This window comes from Amborella trichopoda, chromosome 4 (assembly GCF_054954075.1).
Source record: "Amborella trichopoda isolate Santa Cruz 75 chromosome 4, AtrichopodaSantaCruz75HAP2 v2.0, whole genome shotgun sequence".
In the NCBI taxonomy this organism is placed as follows: domain Eukaryota; kingdom Viridiplantae; phylum Streptophyta; class Magnoliopsida; order Amborellales; family Amborellaceae; genus Amborella; species Amborella trichopoda.
Genome location: NC_142339.1, coordinates 9,165,579 through 9,187,384, shown reverse-complemented (window position 1 = coordinate 9,187,384; position 21,806 = coordinate 9,165,579). Strand labels below are relative to the sequence as shown.

Here is a 21,806-nt window from a genome sequence, read left to right as displayed (position 1 = left end):
ATTTTTCAAAATAGCTTTTCCCTTAACTATTTTCAAAAGAAAACACCAAAAGGATCAAAATACTAGCTCACTTGGTTTATTTTCTTTTATTTTGTGTTTTTTTGTAAGGTGAAAAAAAGAATTTACAGTTATTTTGAAAATAGTTTTTTATTCCTTGTTTGAATTTTTTTGATATCAGCTTTATCTTCACTACGAGGGCACACTCCTTGCACCTGTTAAGATATTATGAAATAGAACAAAAAGATACTAACTAGTATTGTATAAAATAAAATTGTTTTTTTTTTTTTTTGGAGGAATTTATAAAATAAAATTTTTAATATAGTTCTTTTTTTTTGATAAAAGTTAACTTTAGTATTGCTATAAAGAGTTGGAATACAATTTGGGTTAATCCGAGAGTACCCACTAGACGGGTCTCTCGGTAAAAAATAGGTCAGCCTCCTGTACAAAAATGGGCTTATAAATTTGCCCGATTAGAATAGCTTTACAATGAGGTTACAAAAATGGGCTTATAAGTTTGCCCGTTTACAAAGAGATGTTCTAATGTGTGTAACCTCTATGGTCCAGAGCAAAAAAGGAGATGGACCGGGTTTGGTCTTCTACTTGGGCCCTAGTCCCGTCCTTCGACAGGAGATCGGCTAACTCGTTTGACGTCCTCGAGGTATGCATTCAAAAGACGACCATATCTCTGCAAATGTGTGCAATCTCGTCAAAAATCGAAGCGAGAAACCATGGAGGTGTGGATCTCCCGATCACCCATGATATGATATTACGCACATCTCCCTCCACTATAAGGTTTCGCCCCCAAGACTGATTGAAGCTTTTGAGGCCCAACAGTAAGGCCATCACTTTGGCATGCTGACAATCTTGAAACCCTAGATACTCGAACTAGGTAAATAGGATATTGTGATGTTGGTCTCTTAAGACACCACTAACAACTGCATGGCCGGGGTTCCCCAGAGGACAACCATCAAAGTGGAGCTTTGTGACTCCTTCTGGGGGTGGCTGCCAATTGCGTGATCGTTGCGTCTTCCATGGTCAGTGGTACAGTATGTTTTCCCATTGGCTTAGGAAAGTATTCAGTGGGAACCCCGCAAAGATCCATTGGTTGGTTGCCCAAAACGTTACTAAGGAGGTAACCCTGTGGAAGAATGTTGGACCTTGGGTAGTAAGGCCTTAAAATAACCTGGAATTTTTGTTTCTATCCAGATCATCCAAACGATGGCTGCCACAGCAGCCCTCCGAAGGATCTGTCCAGCCTTCGGCTAGTGTAAAGCATCGTCCGCAAAAATAAGGTCCTTGACCGTCGGGGGCGTAACCCATTGGACACCGAATAGCTGCAACATTTGACCCCAGAGATCGTGGGCCGTGTTACAATGAATGAAGAGGTGAGGATTCGACTCTTCCTTGCACAGACACATGACACATCTATTGGGAATAGGAATCTCTTTCTTTTGAAGCTGATCCGCTGTAAGAACCCTCTGGGACCCCGCTGTCCAGTTGAAGGAATGCACTCTAGGGGGTGCTATGGTGGATCATACCTTGGATAGTACTGATGGGGTATTAAGAGGGAAAGTGGGAGGTTGGATAAGTCTTTTGTAAAAGGAAGCCACCGAGAAGATACTAGAGGGGGCAAGAAACCATACCAACGAGTCCCTCCCTTGTGTTGACATGAACAAACGATGCAAGGCTGCAGAAAGAGCGAGGAAGTGGATTGTTTCCTCGTGGGAGAGGTTTCTTCTGAATGAGGGGTTCCACACTCTTCGGCCTCCCGCCAACACCATTTCCTTCGCAATGGTTGAATTTTTGTTAGAGGCGATGGAGTAGAGGGAAGGGAAGAGGACCCTTAAGGGAGTGTGTCCGAGCCAAAGAGCTGACCAAAAGCGCGCTCTTGTTCCTTCTCTTGGATGAAACATGATGAATTTGTTTAACAGTGAGAGGGAAGAGGTGAAGGACCTCCACGCTCCTGAGGCCTTGTTCAAAGGTCTCCTCTCTGGCACCCAAATGCCTTCAGAAATCTTATATTTACAGCGTAAGACCTGGGCTCAAAGGGAATCAGGCTGAGTTGCAAGACGCCGCCACCATTTGCCTAAAAGGGCCAAGTTATGTTTCCTAAGGATCCTGATACCCAAACCCCATGTTGTTTGGGTAAGCAGACTTTATCCCAAGAGATTAAATGGTATTTTGTTCTCTCTGCCTGACTCGACCAGAGAAAATTCCTCATAAGTTGATCCAGCTGGTTTGTCACTGAAGTTGGCATTTGGAAGAGAGACATGGGGCAAACCGGGGCATTGACCAATGTTGCTTTGATCAATGCGGTTCGGCCAGCCTGAGAATTGTATCTCTCTTTCCATCCAACCAAACGCCTATCAACCTTGTCTATCACATGTGACCAGTGTCTCTTTTTAGGTTTTCCCAATCCCAAAGGCAGGCCAAGGTAAGTTGTTGGAGATCCTCAACTTTGCATTCCCAATGTGGGATAAGCTCTCTGATTTCAGAGTTGGCTGTCGCTACCCCATCATTGTTTATTTTTCCATGTTGACCTTGAAACCTGTGGCCACCAGGAAACATTTGAGGTGAAGCCTCAAGTTTTCAATTTCTTGTGAAGAAGCATCTAGGAATACCAATGTGTCATCTGCATATTGCAGATGAGACACTGTAGGGCCTTGATGAGAGGTTTGAAACCCGAGAGGAAACCTGCCTGATAAAGACGAGAGATAGATCGGCTGAAAACTTCTGTTGTAATGGCGAAGAGAAAGGGGGAGAGAGAGTCCCCTTGGAATAACCCCCTCGAGGAGGAGAATAAACCTTTTGGGGTTCCGTTTATGAGGATCGAGAAATGAGGGTGAGAATAGCAACCTCTCATCCATTTTCTCCAGCGATCTTGGAATCCCATTCTTACCATTGACTCATCCATTATGGACCAATCAACATGGTCGTACACTTTCTCCCATTCTATCTTAAAGATGAGAACAGGCTTTTTTGAGAAGTGCCTAGAGTGAATGCACTCACGTGCTATTAAAGCTCCGTCTAGGATTTGTCTATCTTTGATGAAGGCAGACTGCGACAGTGAGATGACAGAGGGAAGGATTTGTTGTAATCTTGAGGTCAGAACCTTGGCCAGAATTTTGTAGGTGGAATTGAGCAAACTGATTAGGCGAAAGTCCTTAAGCTCCTCAGCCCCTTCAACCTTGGGGACCAAGGCAATAAAGGTGGCGTTGATGACTTTGTGGAGAATTCCCCGGAGGAAAAATTCCTCAAAGAAACTCATAAAGTCTAGGTGAAAGGTTTCCCAGAAGATTTTGAAAGGTGCTACGGGGAACCCATCCAGACCGAGGGCTTTGACTTTGGCTAAGTCCTCTAAGGCTTTCAGGATTTCGTCTTCCAAAAAAGGTCACTCAAGCCAAAGAGCCTGGTCCTCCGAAAGAGTTAGAAAATCCAGGTCGGCCATTTTAGGTCTGAGACCCAAAGGGGCAGTGTAGAGGGCCTAGAAGTAGTTTAAAATTGCCGATTCGATTTCTCCAGGTTGTACCAGATAACAGTTATTTGACTTGATAGTCAAAATGGTATTGTCTCTCCTGCGACAATTTGCTATCCGGTGAAAGAAGCGTGTGTTATGGTCCCCTGCTTTTAGCCAATGTACTCTCGATCTCTGGAAGCAGTACATTCTTCTTTTTTAAGGGTGGAAAAGCATTCAAGCTTAGTTTGGGTCCTCATGTTTGATTCAGAGTATGTTAAAGGTCTAGACTCTTCAATGCGGTCAAGATCTTGTATGGAGTTTAGGAGGGAGGACTTAATTTGAGAGTTATTCCCAGGGATGGATTTACTCCCAGGTCTTAAGGGAGGCTTTGAGGAGTTGAATTTTAGTTTGGAGCCTATAGCCTGCTCTTCCAAACCCTGGCCAGAGAAGGAATTCCACCAGATAGGAATCAGGGTGGGTAGAGACTTTTCTTCAAGCCAAGCCAGTTCAAATATATATAAAAGGTTTTGGTCCTCTTCTGATGGCTAGCGTATCTAAAAGAATAGGATAGTGATCAGAGCTGGGTTTAGGTAAGGCCATGGCATGAGAGCCCGAAAAGAGTTCCTCCGAGTTCAACGATAGGCGAAACCTATAGAGTTTAGATAGGGAGGGATGGGGGGAGTGGTTGGACCAACTATAGCGGTTACCTTGTAATGGGATATCTAAGAGTTAATTTCGGAAAATGAAATCCGAAATGTCTGACATTCCTTGAGAGATGGTGGAATTTGAGTTTCTCTCGTGAGACCATCGTGTAATGTTGAAGTCTCCACCCAAACACGATAAAGGGTGGGGTAAGGCAGCCACAAAGTCCAATTCTGACCAGAGATATGGTTGAATAGAAGCTGAGCAAGGGCAATAAATAACCGAGAATTTCCAAAGTAGGCCATCGGAAACACGTGAAAGAAGTATGGTAACGGAGAATTCCCCTAAATGGGATGAGAGGAGGAGATGATCTGCCGGGTTCCAGATCACCCAAATTCCCCCTGAAGCCCCGTCCGTAGGTAGAGAGATCCATTGGCAAGGCCTTCTACCCCAAACCTGACGAATATGAAGGAGAGTGGGCTCAAGTAGTTTGGTTTCAATAAGGGCAAGTATAGTGGGAAGGTGTTTCAAGGTCAAGTCCTTGACTGCGTGCCTTTTGGACGAGTGTCCCAAACCTCTTATATTCCAAGGAAGGATCTTCATGGTTTGGGAATAGCAGCTGAGGTAGAGGCTAATCTGGCAGACCTCCTCGGAGAGGAGGTGGTGGATGGGAGACCTTCTAAAGGGGAAGCTTCGTATGAGAAAGATGAGAACAGATTGAGAAGCTCCCTTTGTCCTTTAAAACTCACCTTCAATCGGCTTTGAGCATCTGCAAGAAAGAAACGGTGCTCCGGTCCTTCAAGGCCTTCATTCTGGAAGCCCATAATATCATAAATTTCCTTCATTCTCGCCAAATCTCTATCGTCCCCATCCCCGTCGACCCCCTCGGTGTTGTCCCTCGTCGAAGGGGGAGAGATGGGGGTACTTGGATCCTAGGGCGACTCCACGGCTTGCTCGGACAGTAGAAGGGGATGGTTGGAAGGGTAAAGGTAAGGAGGTAGGGTAGGAAGGGCCTCTAGGAAAGAGGTTAGGGGAGAGATGGAGGGATTATCCGAGCTGAGGGAAGCAGAGGGGGGGGGTCAGGGGAAGAAGAGGGGGGGGGGGGGGGGGGGGGAGGATGGCAGAGGGAGGGGAGGGGGTAGGCGAAAAAAGGGAGAGGGAAGGCAAGGCGTGACAATTTGGAGTGGCTCAGCGAAGGAGGAGGAGGTGAATCCAACATGCCCTGGGCCAAGAAGGATGGGGAAGGGAAGAAGCATGGTTTAGAAAAGTTGGGTAATGAAGAGCAACGGGTTAAGAGGGTACTAGGATTCAGGGTGGACAGAAGAAGGGAAATAAGAAAGGAAGTGGTGAGACTGAGGTGGGACGAAAGACGTGTAAGGCCAAGGATAATGGAGGGCGTAGTTGAAGTGGAGCGTACGGATTTTGCAGATATGGACCAAGTGGGGAGTGTAGGACAGATGAGGGGCAAGTAGCGAGGAGATGAAGTCTAGATCTGGGGGGGAGGGGTCAGTGGAGTGTACAACTACGAAACCAAAGGGGAGCAGAGGTCAGTCCATAAGCGGAGGAAGAGAGAGAGGAGAGGGAGGTTGGGGTTCAAGTACAGCCTCCGCTGCAGTATGGAGGGGTAGGAAAGTGAGAGAGAGGATGGGAGGCGGGGCAGAAGATAGGGAGTTGGGGTACAGCAGGGTGTATTCCGGTATAGGGTCAGATGGGAGGGGTGTGTTCACAACGGGGAGGTGGGGGTTCAAAGCAGGCTGGGAGGGTGCCGTGGGGAAGGGGGAAGGAGGAGCACCCACTATGAGCGAAAGAACAAAAACGAAAGAACAAATCGAGAAGGAGAAGGAGAAGGAGAGGTAGAGTGGTGGGATTGGGGAGGATCTTGAAGTGTGGTATGTGTTTGCGTGTCATCGCTGGGGGAAATAGATAAGGGTAGAGGCACCTCAGGAAATGACGGTTGGGGGGAGAGGGGGGGACAGGTGAGGGCGACGGCTGGAGAGGGATGGGAGCGGGAGAAGAAGACGGCAACGACAGATGTAATAAAGACGAGGGCGACAGGTGGCCAGGAATGGGCGGCACGCTGTGAGACGTGGCAGTCGTGTGGGTCTGAAGATCAGAGTAGTTAATGCTAAGGGCGGGGGAATCGAGTGCTCAGACAGGGAGCTCGAGGTAGGGGCCCGATGCATAGGGTCCAGTGAAAGGACAGGTCTAGAGTTCGCAAGGATTCTCGAAGTGGATCGGGTCTGTCAAGTTGACCCGACGACAAGGTCAACAAAGTGCGCTCACTGTCCACAAGTAGTTCTTTGTCGGGTCGACGCAGGGGGGTTGGAGCTCGATCAGAAGAAAGCGAAGGCAGGGTGTCTGACCCGCCCACTTCAGGTCTAAATCTCGTCAGGTGAGGGACACCTACGACCTGCGACATCGACTTAAAGACATCATTCCCATTTCTTGGCCGAACCGAAACATCACGACGTGGCTGTCAAATGGCAGACCGTGGTGGTTTGGATGCCTTGTACTGGCATCGCACCCTGAGGTTCAGTGGAGCAGCGGGGGGTTGCCGGCGGCGCCTCCTAGGGTGGCGGTGTTTGCGCGACACTGTGGTCCAGAGCTGGGAGTTAGACTCTTTCCACCTGATTGAAGAAGTATGGAGGAGGAGGCGAAACCACCGACCATGATTGGGTTACCTGAAAGAAAAGGCTGTCGACTTCCTGCGAAACAGTAGAGGGGATGCGGCTGGTGTCTAGCACATCCAGAAGGAGATGAACGGAGCCTAGAGGGAGAGTCTCTAGAGATTTCCAATGGATAGAGACTAGGTTACCGCAAACTTCTGCCACTCTCCTGAAAGTGGAGGGGGACCACACATGGAAGGGGATGTGGTCGAGAGTGAGCCAAATTCTCTACTTCCTAAAAGAGCTCTACGCAGAGGACCAAGCATGAGGGGTGCAGGAGGCCACTTTGAAGCCGGAGGAAAGAGGCTCCTATAATACACGCTACGTGTATTCAAGGGACGGGAAAGAGAAAAGGAAATCACCACTAGAAATTTGTCTGCAAGTGAGATTGGGTTCCCCCCAAATGCGTTTGGCCCATCTCTCAATTCCTCTAACATCGTCACGCCTGGGTTGAAATCTTGCCACCAGGCAAGCAGAGAGTTTTTGTTTAAGCTGTTTAGACTCCTCTGATGGGGTTGAGATTATGCAGGGGAGAACGAGGGAAGGAGCAGAGATAGTGCCACTCCTCCCGGGGGGATTTGGAGAGGCGGGGGGAGTGGAGGTTGCTTTTGTTGAGGCCACTACCTAGGAGAAGGTGGCCTTAAGTGGTTGCTTAGTAGTCGCAAGAGGCTGCTCAGCTCCCTCAGAAAGAGAATGGTGGACTACTGGAGAAGAGGGCTGAAGTCTAGAAGGCGGGGGTGGATTTTGGGGTAGAGAGCGTAGATCTGATCGCATCAGAGGGGAATAGGAAGGGGAGGACGACGGCCCATTCCAAGCTTTAGGAATTTTAAAAAATTTAATATGAATTTTGGAGATTTAATTTTGAAACAAACATTAACAAAAGGAAAAGCAAAATTTTAAAATTGTTAATATAGTTAACTTTTTCTCACAATGATTCTAGTTGACTATCTAGATTAGATAGATTAACTGTATAAGATGATTAAACTACTACTTAGGCTTTAGCATACTCTTTCTAATAAGTAGAAAACAAGCAATTCAATAATAGAACCACTTTTTTTACTTCCTTTTGTTTTCCTCTCTCCCTCAACTTTGTATACACACTGCTCCCTTGTAAACTGGGTGTCCTATAAGCCCAATTTTTGCCAAGCCAACTTTGGGTTGTCATAGGGGATTTTTTGATTGTGCATAGGCCTTTTCCTGGCCCTGGGTGGCACCCATTTTTGTGAGGGTCGCCACACCAACCTCATGAACTTTTCTTTTTTAATGACAGTTAAAGTTATCAAAAAAAAAAAAGCGATTCAATTATAGAAATAATAGCATAACATTGAATAATTGAATTAAAAAATAGAGCCAAGTTCTGTGTGACATTAGCAGCAAGAAAAAAAAAAGATTCATTAGGATGTAACTCTAGATAGTAGTTCTTATTTTGAGCTGATTTCTTGATGGTCATGTAGTTGTTTCTTCATCTTTCTGGGGTGTTGGTTAATGTAATTGCTCTGCTTGCAACTCTCTCTCTCTCTCTCTTTCTCTCTCTCTCTCTCTCTCACACACACACACACACACCCATTTGTATGAAGTGGTTTCTATGCACTATCTTCCCTGTAATATTATGTCTAAATGATTATCATAACCCCAACTGATGAGGTTATCAACTGTCCTAAATGGCAATAGAGGGGGAGTAGGGATATGTAAATTCAATAAGTTGAATAAAATTTTAATATCTAAATGTATTTTTAATAAGATTCTACTTTTTAACAAATTACAAAAAAAATGAAGCATTTTAAGTAAATGGCATGGCACTTTTATCTTTTCATCTAAAGATATCAGTCATTTACAGAAACGACAAAATATTTTTTTTCTTTAGCTTTTATTGTTTAGCACGTATATTCTACTCCCATGAGAGAGAGAGTTGTACACTTACTCCCTCAGGCAAAAAGGGTACTTGGGAGGTAGGTTATTTTTACAATGAAATTTGGGGATCTCGCATAAAAATCACCAGATGTTTATTTTAAAAAAAAATAGATTTTGAGTTTTCAAGCACATCTAACCATCCAATAATTGGTTGAAGCCGATACATCCCAAAAATTTGGAGTCCTAAAAATAAACCTATCTTGGTTTTTGACCAAGGGAACAAATAGACTGTTTCCTCTTGCAGGTGCATGAAATCATTTTGAGTATATTGTTATTGCTGACAAAGGGTCATTTCTAACACGGGTCAGAATAACTGTAATAAAAAAACTATAGCCGAATCTACTGGCAAACCTCCAAAGACATACTGACTTGGCATGTGGCAGCAAACAGAACTCACCTTTTACAATAAACTATTGACAATCGAAGAACAAAAGCAAATTCTCACAAATTCATATATAAGTAATAAATACTAAATTATAGATGGAAATGTTTATAAAACCATACCAACAGTATCTAAACTTTGAGAGATGGGCACAACACCAATAGTGGAGACAGCCCCATGAGAGGAGCGGAAACCGAGTAGACCACAAAAAGCTGCTGGCAGTCTCACACATCCAATTGTGTCAGTACCTGTCACAGGAAAAAAAAAAAAAGAAACCTAATCAGCATCAAAAGGTAATCACGAGTACATGTAGGCTTGAAAATAAAGTAAAAGCTAATCCCCTCCGAATTATAGAAAAATATCACTGATGGAAACCATTTACAAATCCAACAGAGCAACTACGGTCAATCAATTTTTTTCACTCAATGCTACAAACCATCAATAAAATTGTAGCCAAAAGTAGAAAACAAATGGTTGAGAGTTATTTTTATGTCAAGCTCGAGATCTTTTCCTTCACTATCATCGTCAAAGCCTTTTCCCAACTATTTGGGGTTGGCTACAAGAAACCTGGTTCGCCATTTTGCTTAATTAAGGATCCCCTCAGTGAGGTCATAAGTGCCCATATCTTTTCTCATTACTTCTAACCATACCCTTTTAGGCCTACCCTTGCCCTTCTTGAGCCTTCCACTTGAACTAACTTGCACCTCCTAATAAGTGTTGTACTGGGTTTGCGTCACACATGACCAGCCCACCTAAGTCTACTCTCTTCTCATTGCCTATTGGTGACACACCTAAATTTTTCCAAATGTATTCATTTCGAATTTTATCCCTTCTTGCCTTACCATTTATTCAACTCAACATCCTCATCTCTACTACACTCACTCTATAGGTATATTATTTTTTGATTGCCCAACATTCCATCCCATAGAGCAAAGCTAGTCTCACAACTGTCCGATACAACTTGCCTTTCAGCTTCATTGGTATGCGGTTACATAAACTTCTGATTGCACATCTCTACTTCGCCCATCCAGCTCTAATTTTTTGTGTGACATCTTCCCCAATATCTCCACTTTCTTGGATTATCGACCTAAGATATCGAAAGTGCACTCTTTTTGGTATTTTCTGGTCATCAATCTTTAACTACTTCCTCATCTCTACTCCTATTATTACGAAACATGCATTCCATATACTTTATCTTAGTGCGGCTAATTTTAAAACCTCTAGACTCAAGCGCATCCCTCCAAAATGAAAGTTGGACAAGGTGAACTAGCACGGCCATTTTTAATTTTTCTCTTTTATATCAACTAGAACACTTACAAAGGTCCAATTACAAATAAATAACCTTAAAATAAACTAAAACAAAATGACAAAAGAGGTTCTCATTAGCTGCCACTAATAAAACTTCTTTTATTCAATAAACAAAAATCATATAATACTCATAGGAACAAGAAAAAGATAAGACTTCAAACCATAGAGAGATGCCCAAAGATTACCTCAACTGGACTTTACACACCCCATTTCGAGTCTCCTCCTCCAATGGCGCACAGGATCGAGCACAGGATCAATGGTCTATCTCAAATCTTTGAAGTATGGGAAACTTTAGGCTACAACCCTTCAAATTAGAGAGCTATGGTGCAACAAGCTGCATGATTAGGCTAGGCCTCAATGCCTACCTATGTAGGGCATGCCCCTCTCTTATATCTAGGTGGGGCGTGCCCCCCTTTTCCTTTCTAATATTTTATAATGGAGAGAGATAAGAGAGCTTAGAGAGAGATCAGAGAGCATGGCATGCCACCTAGAGAGGGAGAGAGATATAGAGAGAGGTGTAGAGAATGACCCCCTATTTATAGATGTTCTCTAGGGTTAGGGTTTCTTAAGATTAGCCATCTTTATGGAGATTATAGATCCAGACCATTGATCATAGGTGACATGTGGGGTGAGAGATCTTAGCCATACAATTCTTAGATCGGCCATCATGATTAAAAGAAAGGTGCAAGAATATTATCCTTCAGCTTAATTAACCTAATCCCATCCAATAAAATAAATATAAAAAATATATCATACTTTCCTATCTCTTGTATAAATCTCTTATACATGCTTTCTTTGAAATTTCAAACTTCTTAAATTACAAAACTTTCCATAATGTTTCATTTACATTAAGTGCCTTAGATGGCCTTTCCACAAAAAGGAAAGAAACCCCGCTAAGTGGGGTGTGCCACATACGAAGTCTCTCGTGAGCCCCACGCACCATCAAATTCAATTATGGTGGGCCCCCATATATTATATGAAATTCTAAAAATAGTAAAATGATTTTTAGAAAAGATTTATTATTGTATTTTTCTCTCTGAATATTTAAAATACTGAAAATTCAATTTCTCTATATTTATAAATCCATTATGAGAAAATAAAATATCCAGAGACCTCTAAAAATTAAAACTATCAATCTAAGACTCATTTAGCATCAAAATAATTAATTCTAAATAATTTTGATGGGATCCGGATCCAACTAGCTCAAGGAATTATAAATTTGCTGAAGCACTTGATCTTCTACTGCAAACTATAATTAACACACTTTCTCAAACTGACTCAGTAGTTCCCACGACCCACAGTCCATCGCAGGGGTTCATGATTGGCCTACCAAATTCAACCAATTGGTGAGGGAACACAATCCTAGTCTATAGATTACAGGTTCTCCCCTAGAGACAAGTTCAAGGTCACACAGACCTGATGCAACCACAACTCTATGGTGCATAGGGGCCATCTCTCGCACAGGTACCCATATCACCGTCAATGGTTACTCTCTTTCTCAATACGATTATCATATGCACATGTCATGTAATGGTTCAGTGATGAGGCTTTAGCCCTCGTCTCTACAGGCCTACCATCACACACAAGGGTCACAGAGTCCCTTGGCTCACTACCCTGGGCAACTGCGACCTTATCAAGAGATAACCCTGCTAACCCTCCTCGATTGTGCATTATACCCAAGTAATTAAGGGCTTTCCAACTCGAGTGGCCTAGCACTTGAACCTAGTCTAAGTATCGGCAAATAACATTTGCCTATCTTGGTCCAATTGGATCATACTTCTACTGAGTTTTTGTTCCATTGTCAAAATATTCATTACATGCTCTCATAAGGCCTTTAATAGCCACAAATGCCTAACATCTCCCACTTGACCTTTGAAGGAATTACAATATCTCTTCCTCACTCTCTCTCAGCCCCATCTCTTTTACATGTTTTATAAAAACACCTGCAACTAACCCCTTTGTAAGCGAGTCTCCAACCATTACCTCTGTAGGTATGTATGTGACAGTTTTTTAAAATGCAGCCGCATCAAGCGCTATGCACCACTCAGCGCATCGCACTTTCCCACATATGCGATTTGGAGAGATGCGACCGCATCAGAGCTGCATCCCACATCGACCGCATAATCTGTCCGCTATTTTTTTCAAAACTATACCCCTTGGGTAAGGGCAATAAGGTCATTTTGACCTTTGAAAATGGGGGGAAGGGTTTGGGGGGGTATTAAACCACCTAAACAGCATTTTTCAACCACATCCATGGCTTTTATTAGATCGATTGAATCAAAAAAAAAAAATGGGAGGAAATTTAATTTGTTGAAGTTCTTCAATTTGTAATACAAGATACTACAAACTAAAAGTCCATGAAGATTAATAAGTTACAAATCGAAGAACTTTTCCCAGTACTTTTCAAATAAAATTTGTAACTTTAAGGAGTTTCATAGACTAATACAGTAAAGTTACAAATTAATGAGTTTATAAAACTTATTGATCTTCATAAATGCTCTGATATCGTAAAGTTATAACATTTTTATAAATATATAGAATTTATAAAAGTTTACAAATCGAGTCGAAGAACTACATAGACTTCATGGACTCTTTTCAAGATTAAAGAGTTTATAAAATTTGTAACTTTAAAGTTTTTGGTTGCAGATTTGTGCTTTACGGTTGTGATTGTTGAATGTTTTATGAGGCTAGTTTCTAGTTTCTATCAGGGTATAGTGGATACAAAATCTTCAACAGCTAATACTTTTTGAGTTAATGAATAATCTAAATATCTACTATCACATATATCACCTCCATATATTTTTTATGCATTAACCAATTTTTTTAATTTTTTATAATTTTTTTATATTTATGAACCACATTGCCACGATGCACCGGCATCCGGACCGCATCTAGCCGTATCGCCGCATCGGCCCGCCCAACGCTTTTGGCCGCATCCCGCATTTTAAAACATTGGTATGTGATCTCGATCTCTCCACACTACACCTCATTGTACTGATGAGAAAAGCAGGGATCTATATGCCTGGAATTTGTATGGAATCGTGGCTCTTTGGACACACATATCGCAGCCATGTTGTCGCAGAAGATTCTTACGCACTCACAGTCTACGTGCGCAAACTCAAGCCAATTAAGAAACTTCTTAATACATACAGCCTCCTTGACTGCCATACAACATGCCACATACTCTGACTCCATGGTGGATAACGCTACCACATCCTATTTCTTCCACTTCCAAGAAACAGCCCCTCCTCCAAGTATAAACACATATCTATATGTGGACTTCGCATCATCTGGATCTCCCTAATAACTCGCATCGGAATATCCTTGGATAGCGATTTTTTATCCTTCTCGATATGTAAGCGCATAATTCTTAAATCCTTTTTAAGTATCTCAGAACGCTCTTAACCGCCCTTCAATGGTCAATCCTAGGATTGCATTGGAATCAGCTAATCATGCTCATGGCAAAGGACAAGGCTGGCCTTGTTCCTGACATGGCATACATAAGGGACCCTATCGCACTTCTATAGGGTATTCTTTCCATGGCTTTCCTTTTTTCGTCGTCGTCCTCATGGCACATTTGATTGCTTAGCTTTGTCTTCTTATTGATAGGCATAGAAATGGGCTTACACTAATCCATTTCAAACTTTTCCAATACCCTTTTGCAGTAGGCTGCCAAAGAAAGTTGAATGGTTCTTGAATGGTTCGCTCTTTTCTATTCCTTATAATTTTGATGTCCAACACATATGAAGCTTCACTTAAATCATTTATATCAAAGTGTTGTGCAAGGAATTTCTTTGTTTTCGACACGAGGACTATTGAGCTACTAACAATTAGCATACCATTAACCGTCCCATTTTTAAGGTAAGGGGTAGCTGATGAATATAGACTTCATAGTCTTGGGATCTAGTTTTGTCCTATTTTGGTAAGGGATTAAGACATGGGCAGAACAACCGCACACTCTTAGGCAATCAAGGAACGGTGTATGATTAGTGAATATCTCGTAAGGAGTAAGAGAAGCAGCCGTGGTGGGAATCCGGCTCAGGATATAGTAGTATGCCGCCAATATTGCTTCTCCCAAAAAATCTAGGGAGAGCTTTGCATGTCTCATCGTGCTCCTCACCATTTCTACCAAGGTCCTATTCCAACTCCATTTTGCTCGAGTGTGTAAGGCATGGTGTATTGGTGAATAATACCATGCTCCACACACAAGTCACTAAAGAGTTGTGAGGAGTACTCACCACCGCTATCGGTTCTTAAGACCTTGATTTTCAGATTTGTTTGGTTCTCAACCTCAGCTTTTTATTCTTTGAATTTTTCTAAGGCTTCGAATTTTGTGTGCATCAAGTATATATGGTCATATCGCAAGTGGTAATCAAAAAGGTGATGAAGTTTCTTTTGCGGCTTTTGGTAGCCACATTCATTGGACCGCAAATATCGCTATGAATGATTTCTAATACGCTAGAAGCTCTTTAAGCCTTGGTGGAATTTTTCCTTGTTAATTTCTTTGCACACATGACTCACACCCCTTTGATAGATTGCCTTTATAATTTTTCAGAATTCCATCTTTTCTTAGTCTTTTCATTCTCTTAAAACCTATGTGCCTTAGTTGCATATGCCATAACAAAGCATCCACATCATTCGAAGACGAGACATAAGCAACTACCTCTTTTATTTCAATCGAATAAAGACTGCCTACAAGAAGACCGATCCTAACAATCTCATCATGGTTTTTGACAATCGCCAGAGAAGGTGGTGATAAACCCGGCTTTAGCATTATTGAGACCAAAACCAAGCACTTCCTCATGTCAAGAGCATAGAGTGCTCGCTTTAAGACCAAGACCTTTCCATTCTTCATCTCAAGAGCATGATCACAAACACCAAGAACATCGATTTTTTACTGCCGCCCCATGTAGATGTGCTGCTCGCCCGGCCCCACGGATGTAAAAGTGCAGAAGCCACCCTTGATGTTTGACATGTGAATCGTAGCTCCTGAGTTAAGACACCCAGACATGCCCTTGAGGTCGGCAAGTAGTGTCTTGAATATTACACACGCAAAGTCCTCTATTAGCCTCAAGGTTCTTATTGAACCTACAGTCCTTGGAAATGTGGCCCACCCTCCTTGCATATGTAGCAAGATTTGGTTTCTCTCTTTCCCTAGAACTTATTTTCTCTCTCTTTCTTTTCCTCTCCCCTTCTTTTATTTTTCATTTTACCCTTTCCTTTGCTAGATTTAAAGTAGGGTTCAGAGTTTACCATGTCCACCATATCCCTTGGTGCCAGTGTGTTTCAAGCGTTCTACCTCTCCTCTTCGCCCTTGAGCAATGTGATGAGCTCATCTAGCCTAGAAGCCATCTCTCGGGTAGCAAGGGATGAGATGAATACCTCCCAAGAAGCAGGGAGAGTATTTAACATGTGAACCACTTGCATGGGTTTCAAGGGCCACATCTCAATCGCCTCCATCTCTCAAACAAGTGCCCTTAAAGTATGCACGTGTTCTGATATCTTTCTACCTTCAACTATTTTCAGATCGTTATACTTCTTAATAGCCATTGATTTTCCCATTAGAGGAGGATCTGCAATCTGCATATTCCTTCTCAAGCCGCTCGTGCATGCCTAAGCAGTTCTTAATGGCTCATACACCGACACGTATGAGTCATTCATAGAACAAAACAAGATATGCCTTGCACACATATTTTTATGCTTTCATTCAGCATACGCATCTCTTGTAGCTTAAGATGCATTGCTTCAAGGATGAGAAGGGCGATGCTCAATAAGTCTCTCATGCAAGCCCCCCCTCGTGAAGCACAGCCATAGGAGGAGACCCGGAGTGAGGTGTGCAAAGTCCAGTTGAGGTAATCTTCTGGCATCTTGTTTTATGATTTGCAATCTTCTTCATTTTTGTTCCCATGAGTATTATTTGATTTTTGTTTATTGAATAAAAGAAGTTTTATTAGTGGCATCAAGTGACAACCTTTTCTCTAATTGTTTTTTGTTTATTTTGAGTTTATTTAATTGTAATTGGACCTTTGTAAGTATTCCGGTCAGTAAAAACGAGAAAAATTAAACACCACATATAACGTACTAGTTCGCCTCATCTCTACTCCTATTATTATTAAACTTGCATTTCTTATACTCTGTCTTTGTCCGGCTAATTTTAAAACCTTTAGATTCTAGAGCATCCCTCCAAAGTTTTAACTTTGTATTGACGTTGTTTCGGGTCTCATCGATCAAAACTGTCATCTACAAACAACATGCACCACGGTACCTCATCTTGTAGGTGTCTAGTTAAGCCGTCCATAACTAAGACAAAGAGTTATGGGCCCAATGCTTGCCCCTGATGTAAATCTATTGTCAGTAAAAACTCACTCGTCTCTCTACTCCTTGTTAGTATTAGTACACTAGTTAGTGCCCCATCGTGCATATCTCTCACCAAGTCGATGTAGTGTTTGGAGACTCTTTTCTTTTCCAACACCCACCAAATCAAATCTCAAGGTAGTCTATCATAAGCTTTCTGTAAATCAATAAAGATCATGTGGAGATCTTTTCCCTTCACCCTAAACTTCTCAATCAATTGCCTAAGTAGAAAAATAGCCTCGGTTGTTGACCTTCCTGGAATAAAACCAAATTGGTTTTCTGATACACTTGTTGCATGCCTTGGTCGTTGCTCAATCACTCTCTCCTAAAGCTTCATAGTGTGGCTCATAAGTTTAATCCCTCGACAGTTCACACAATTCTCTGTGTATCATTTTTTCTTTTAAATAGGTACCAAAGTACTTTTGCTCCATTTGCCTGTCATTTTCTTTGTTCTCAACACGTTATTGAACCGCTTGCTCAACCAGTCAATGCCAATCTCCCCCATGCACTTCCAAACCTCTATCGGGATACCATCTGGTCCTAAAGCCTTTCTTATCTTAATCCTTTTCAAAGCTTCTTTTACTTCCGATATCCTAATCCTACAAATGTATTATCTATGACCTCTGCCCTCATTTATGCTAACTCCTTCTACCGCAATGTTCTCATTGTGTTCATCATTTAATAATTTTTAAAAATAAACTCTTCACCTTTCTTTGACCTCTTCTTCCTTCACCATGAGCCGTTGATCCTCACTCTTAATGCATTTAGTACAGTTTAGATTCATATATTTTCTCTCTCTCATTTTTGCTTATTTGAGGATATCCTTTTCACCTTTTCTTATTCCCAGTTTACTGTATAAATTATCATATGTCTTAAGTTTAGCCTTACTTATTATTTGTTTAGTATCTTTCTCAGCACTTTTATATTCTTCTAAGTTTTGGTCATTTCTATTTATTTTATTTTTTTTGAAATTGTTAACTGTATTTTGATCATTTTTATTACACTGCCAAATTTCATAACATGATCGTTTTTTGTTAATGGCATTTTGAACCTCATCACCCCACCACCAAATTTCTTTATCGGAATTTCTTTTCTCTCTCGATTTTCCTAAAACTTCTTTTGCCACTTTCTTAATACAACCACCATCTCATTCCACACAACAATGGGATCATGTTCAGAGTCTCATTTTCCTTCTTTAACACATTTATCCTTAAAGAAGTCTATTTTCTCTTTTTTTTTAAATCCACAACCTAATTCTTGGATACCTATTAATTTCACCCCTTCTCTTCCATGTCTTTATACATGATGTCCATAACTACGAGCGTATGTTGGGCAATCAAACTCTCTCCTAGGAAAACCTTGCAATGTTTACATGATGGTTGATCTACCTTCTTAACAAAGAAGAAATCTATCATGCTTTTATGTGATCCATTTTTATAAGTTATTAAATGTTAATCTCACTTTTTAAAGTAAGTGTTTGCTATTGCTATGTCGTAGGCCATAGCAAAATCTAAGATAGTCTCATCCATCTCATCTCCTTCCCCAAACCCATATCCCCCATGTACCCCTTCATATCCTCTACTATCCTTCCCTACATGACCATTAGGTCCCCTACTAAAAAGGTCATCTCTCCATTTGGTATCTCTTGGACTATTTCATCCATGTCCTCCCAAAATTATCTCTTAATTCTATCCTCTAATCCTACTTGTGGTGCAAAACACATTTTTTTTTTATAAAATAAAATAAAAAATAAAAAATAAAAAAAAAAGTGTTATGCACCACAAGTAGGATTAGAGGATAGAATTAAGAGATAATTGCGTTAACTATCTCCTCCCGTAATACAAGTTTAATTAATAGGAGACTATCACCTATTCTCTTGACATTAGCTACTTTATCTTTTAAGTCTTTGTCTACTATTATGCCTACATCATTTCCATTATTATCCTTTCTTGTATACCCAAGTCTATACCCATCTGTTCATCTATTACATGACCCCAGTCTAAGAGTTCGGTTGATGCAAGAATGTTTAAAAAATGGAGCTAAATAATATTGAACACGACAAATTAGGGAAATCAAATGGCATAATCTCCCCACTAAAGTGAAGCTCAAAATATACCAAGAGAAAAGTCAACAAGTTCAGCAGCAACAGCCGCAGCAGAACCACTTGAAGATCCCCCAGGCATTCGTGATGGCTCATCAGGGTTGGTGGGTGTTCCATAATGTCGGTTTTCACCTGTGATGCTGCAATCTCATTAAATAGAATGCGTAAAAATCAGTGCAACTAGCTTGCTATGTATGCATATACTCTCTTTGAGCATATGCATGCACACACAGTGTCAAAGTCATATAGGTACCCAGATGAAGTAATAGTAGGAATCATCAAACCAAGACGGGAAGCAAATCCCAACACAAAATAAAGAAAAGGAATATATGAAATAAGCTCAAATAACCAACTAAAAAAGCTTTTCCACATTCCTGATAGCCCAAACATAGGACCTACCCTATCATAACCCAAGTGCTTTTTACAACAAGGAGTTCCATGTCCAACCCCTTTTTTGAACTTTAAATCAGAGCTTCCAAAATTTCTCTCCATGGTGAAAACATCATTATTCCATAAAGCATATTTACCCTGGTGATCTGGATATAATTTATTTAACACCCATTCAATCACAGTGCATGAATAAATAATGGGAAATTTATCAAATTACAAATAATAGATCAACAATTTAACATTTTACCCATATCTTTTAATTTAATTTCAAAATACCCATAAAGAAACACATGGTCTTGAGTTGCAATAGTTCTAAATGGGTAAATTGATGAATAGTTCATCTCATTTTACCCATATCTTTTTATGTAATTTCAAAATACCCATAAAGAAACACATGGTCTTGAGTTCCAGTAGTTCCAAAAGGGTAATTGTTGAATAGTTCATATCTTATAGGTATCTTGATAAATTTCCCTTTAGAAATTTATATACCAGGATTTACATTATGTTGACACACTAGACCTCCAATGGAAAAGCCACTCGCAATACTCAACTCAATGCAAAGATCAAACAAATCACAAGGAAGAATATAGATAATTCAAGTGCCATTCAACAATACTGGAAATTCACATCATTCTCTTATTACAGTTTTTTCTTTAATGGCTGACATCTTCTTTTGAGCAACATAGGCTAAAGTGGGTCAATCTGAGCCTTTTGATCTCAATAAGAGTTCACAAGTTCAAGGACCATAGGATTTTCTCATCCTATAATATGCTTCAAATCAAGAACAATGAGAGAATCAAAGAGTGACTCTCTAAGTAGCAAAGCCTGATTAGATTCTCTATGATTCTACAAACTGAGACCAGTTTTGTATTGAATGGTGCTCACTTGGTAGCGAAGGGTTCATCATTAACCATGCAAGGGAAGCATTCATTATTCATTTCAGATATCGTCACCTTTGAGAACTCTATCTTTTATAGCTAGATCACTAAAGTAGTATCAGGTGTGTGACAAGATGAATACAGCCTCAGCCTTCAATGCCCAAGCACCTAATAAGATTTAATTATCTCATTACTCCTAGTGCGCCTTGAAAACCTTTTGGGACAAGTTGGTAGAGAAGTCTCATAAAATCCTGATCACTACTTTGATCAGGATGCAGAGGAAATCCCAAAAAAACCACCCATCTAAACTATGCTGATTATTACTTTAATTTAGATGAAAAGAACACCCCAAAAAACTGTCCATCAATATAATCCCAATCACTCCATTGATCATAAATAAATCAACATGGATTAAACAGACTAACAAAATGTAAAATTACAGGAAAAGATGACTAACCTGAGACACAACTCATCCATGATAGTCTTCCCAACACAAGTAGCCCCCTTCTTCAAAAGGCATGAGACAGCCACAGCTGTTCGAACAGCTGCTTCATGACTACCTTTCCAGTCAGGATTTCCAAACCCTGTAATATACCCTTCGACATCAAAACTGCAAAATTTGAACCAACAATCCACATGAAAAAAATATAAGCAAGAATCCAATAGAACCACAAAATTTTATGTTATGTGCTCTTCAATATAGAAACTGCCATGAGCGCCACCATCCATACACAAAAATTACTAAAAATTATGTTAAAATATTAAAATGTGAGCTCAGTAGCGGTCAATATATATGCAACAATAACCCATGATCAAAATTATCAAAAAGGACGTAATCAAATAACTAAAATTTTGTTTTATGCACGATTACATATTGAAAATGTGAATTTATACCCATAACCCACAAGCAAAAATTACCAAATAATAAGTTAAAATATTAATTTTTTTATTATTCCACATTTGATATTGATAGTACAATGTCCTACCTATAACACACAAACAAACCTTCCAAGATCAAAAATAAACATATGAATATTGCATTACGCACTATTCAATATCGAAACTGCAATTCCTCTCCATTACCACATACAAAATATACCACAGAATGAATTAAATGTTTTTTATGCACACTAGTATTCAAGCACAATTTTCAAGGCACAACCCACATCCAATAATATATCTAAAAAACACATTACCTTTTTTTGCTAAATAAAAATAAAATAAATTTTTGATACGAATGAATTCACAAATCAAATTAGAGAGAGAAAAGCCCATCATATTCAATCTTACATGTCTTTAACTGCAAAACTAAGATCAGAAAGTAGGTGGCGAGCAGCAGGAGGTGGCGGCTGAAGAGAAGGAAGAAGCTCAAAACGTTCGATAAAAGCCCCAAAATCTTCTTTCACTACATTCTTTCTCCTTCTCTTGCTCAATATGACAATACCTGCAACTCCTATTCCTATAACAATCCAAACCTTTGGATTGCTGAAACTGAGTTTCCCCAGCTTTAATGATTTGGGTATCTCCAGTTTGATCAAATACTGGAAAAGCCGAATAAATCGTAGAAGGTAGGATTTGGGTTTTTGCTTTAATTAGGGCTTTAAAGAGAGAAACAAAGTGCAGTAGTGTCAAAACCCTGGTAAAACCCTCATGGGGACATGAGAGTGATGAGAGAGAGACTTGCGGAAGAGACGCTCAAATTTGTTTGTCAGATGTG

General features: G+C 40.7%; 1 protein-coding gene across 1 annotated transcript in view; it reads right to left on the bottom strand.

The window, feature by feature from the left end:
• The window catches only part of TOC64-V (translocon at the outer membrane of chloroplasts 64-V), a 29,976-nt gene extending 8,190 nt beyond the window's left edge, over nt 1–21,786 (bottom strand). The window contains exons 1-4 of the mRNA XM_006853105.4: nt 21,380–21,786; nt 20,547–20,699; nt 18,837–18,961; nt 9,181–9,306 (exon numbers count right to left, since the gene is read on the bottom strand). Of these exons, the coding sequence (XP_006853167.3) occupies nt 9,181–9,306; nt 18,837–18,961; nt 20,547–20,566 (271 nt within the window). The 5' untranslated portion in view covers nt 20,567–20,699; nt 21,380–21,786. The remainder of the gene's footprint in view (nt 1–9,180; nt 9,307–18,836; nt 18,962–20,546; nt 20,700–21,379) is intronic.
• Nucleotides 21,787–21,806: the final 20 nt, after the last annotated feature.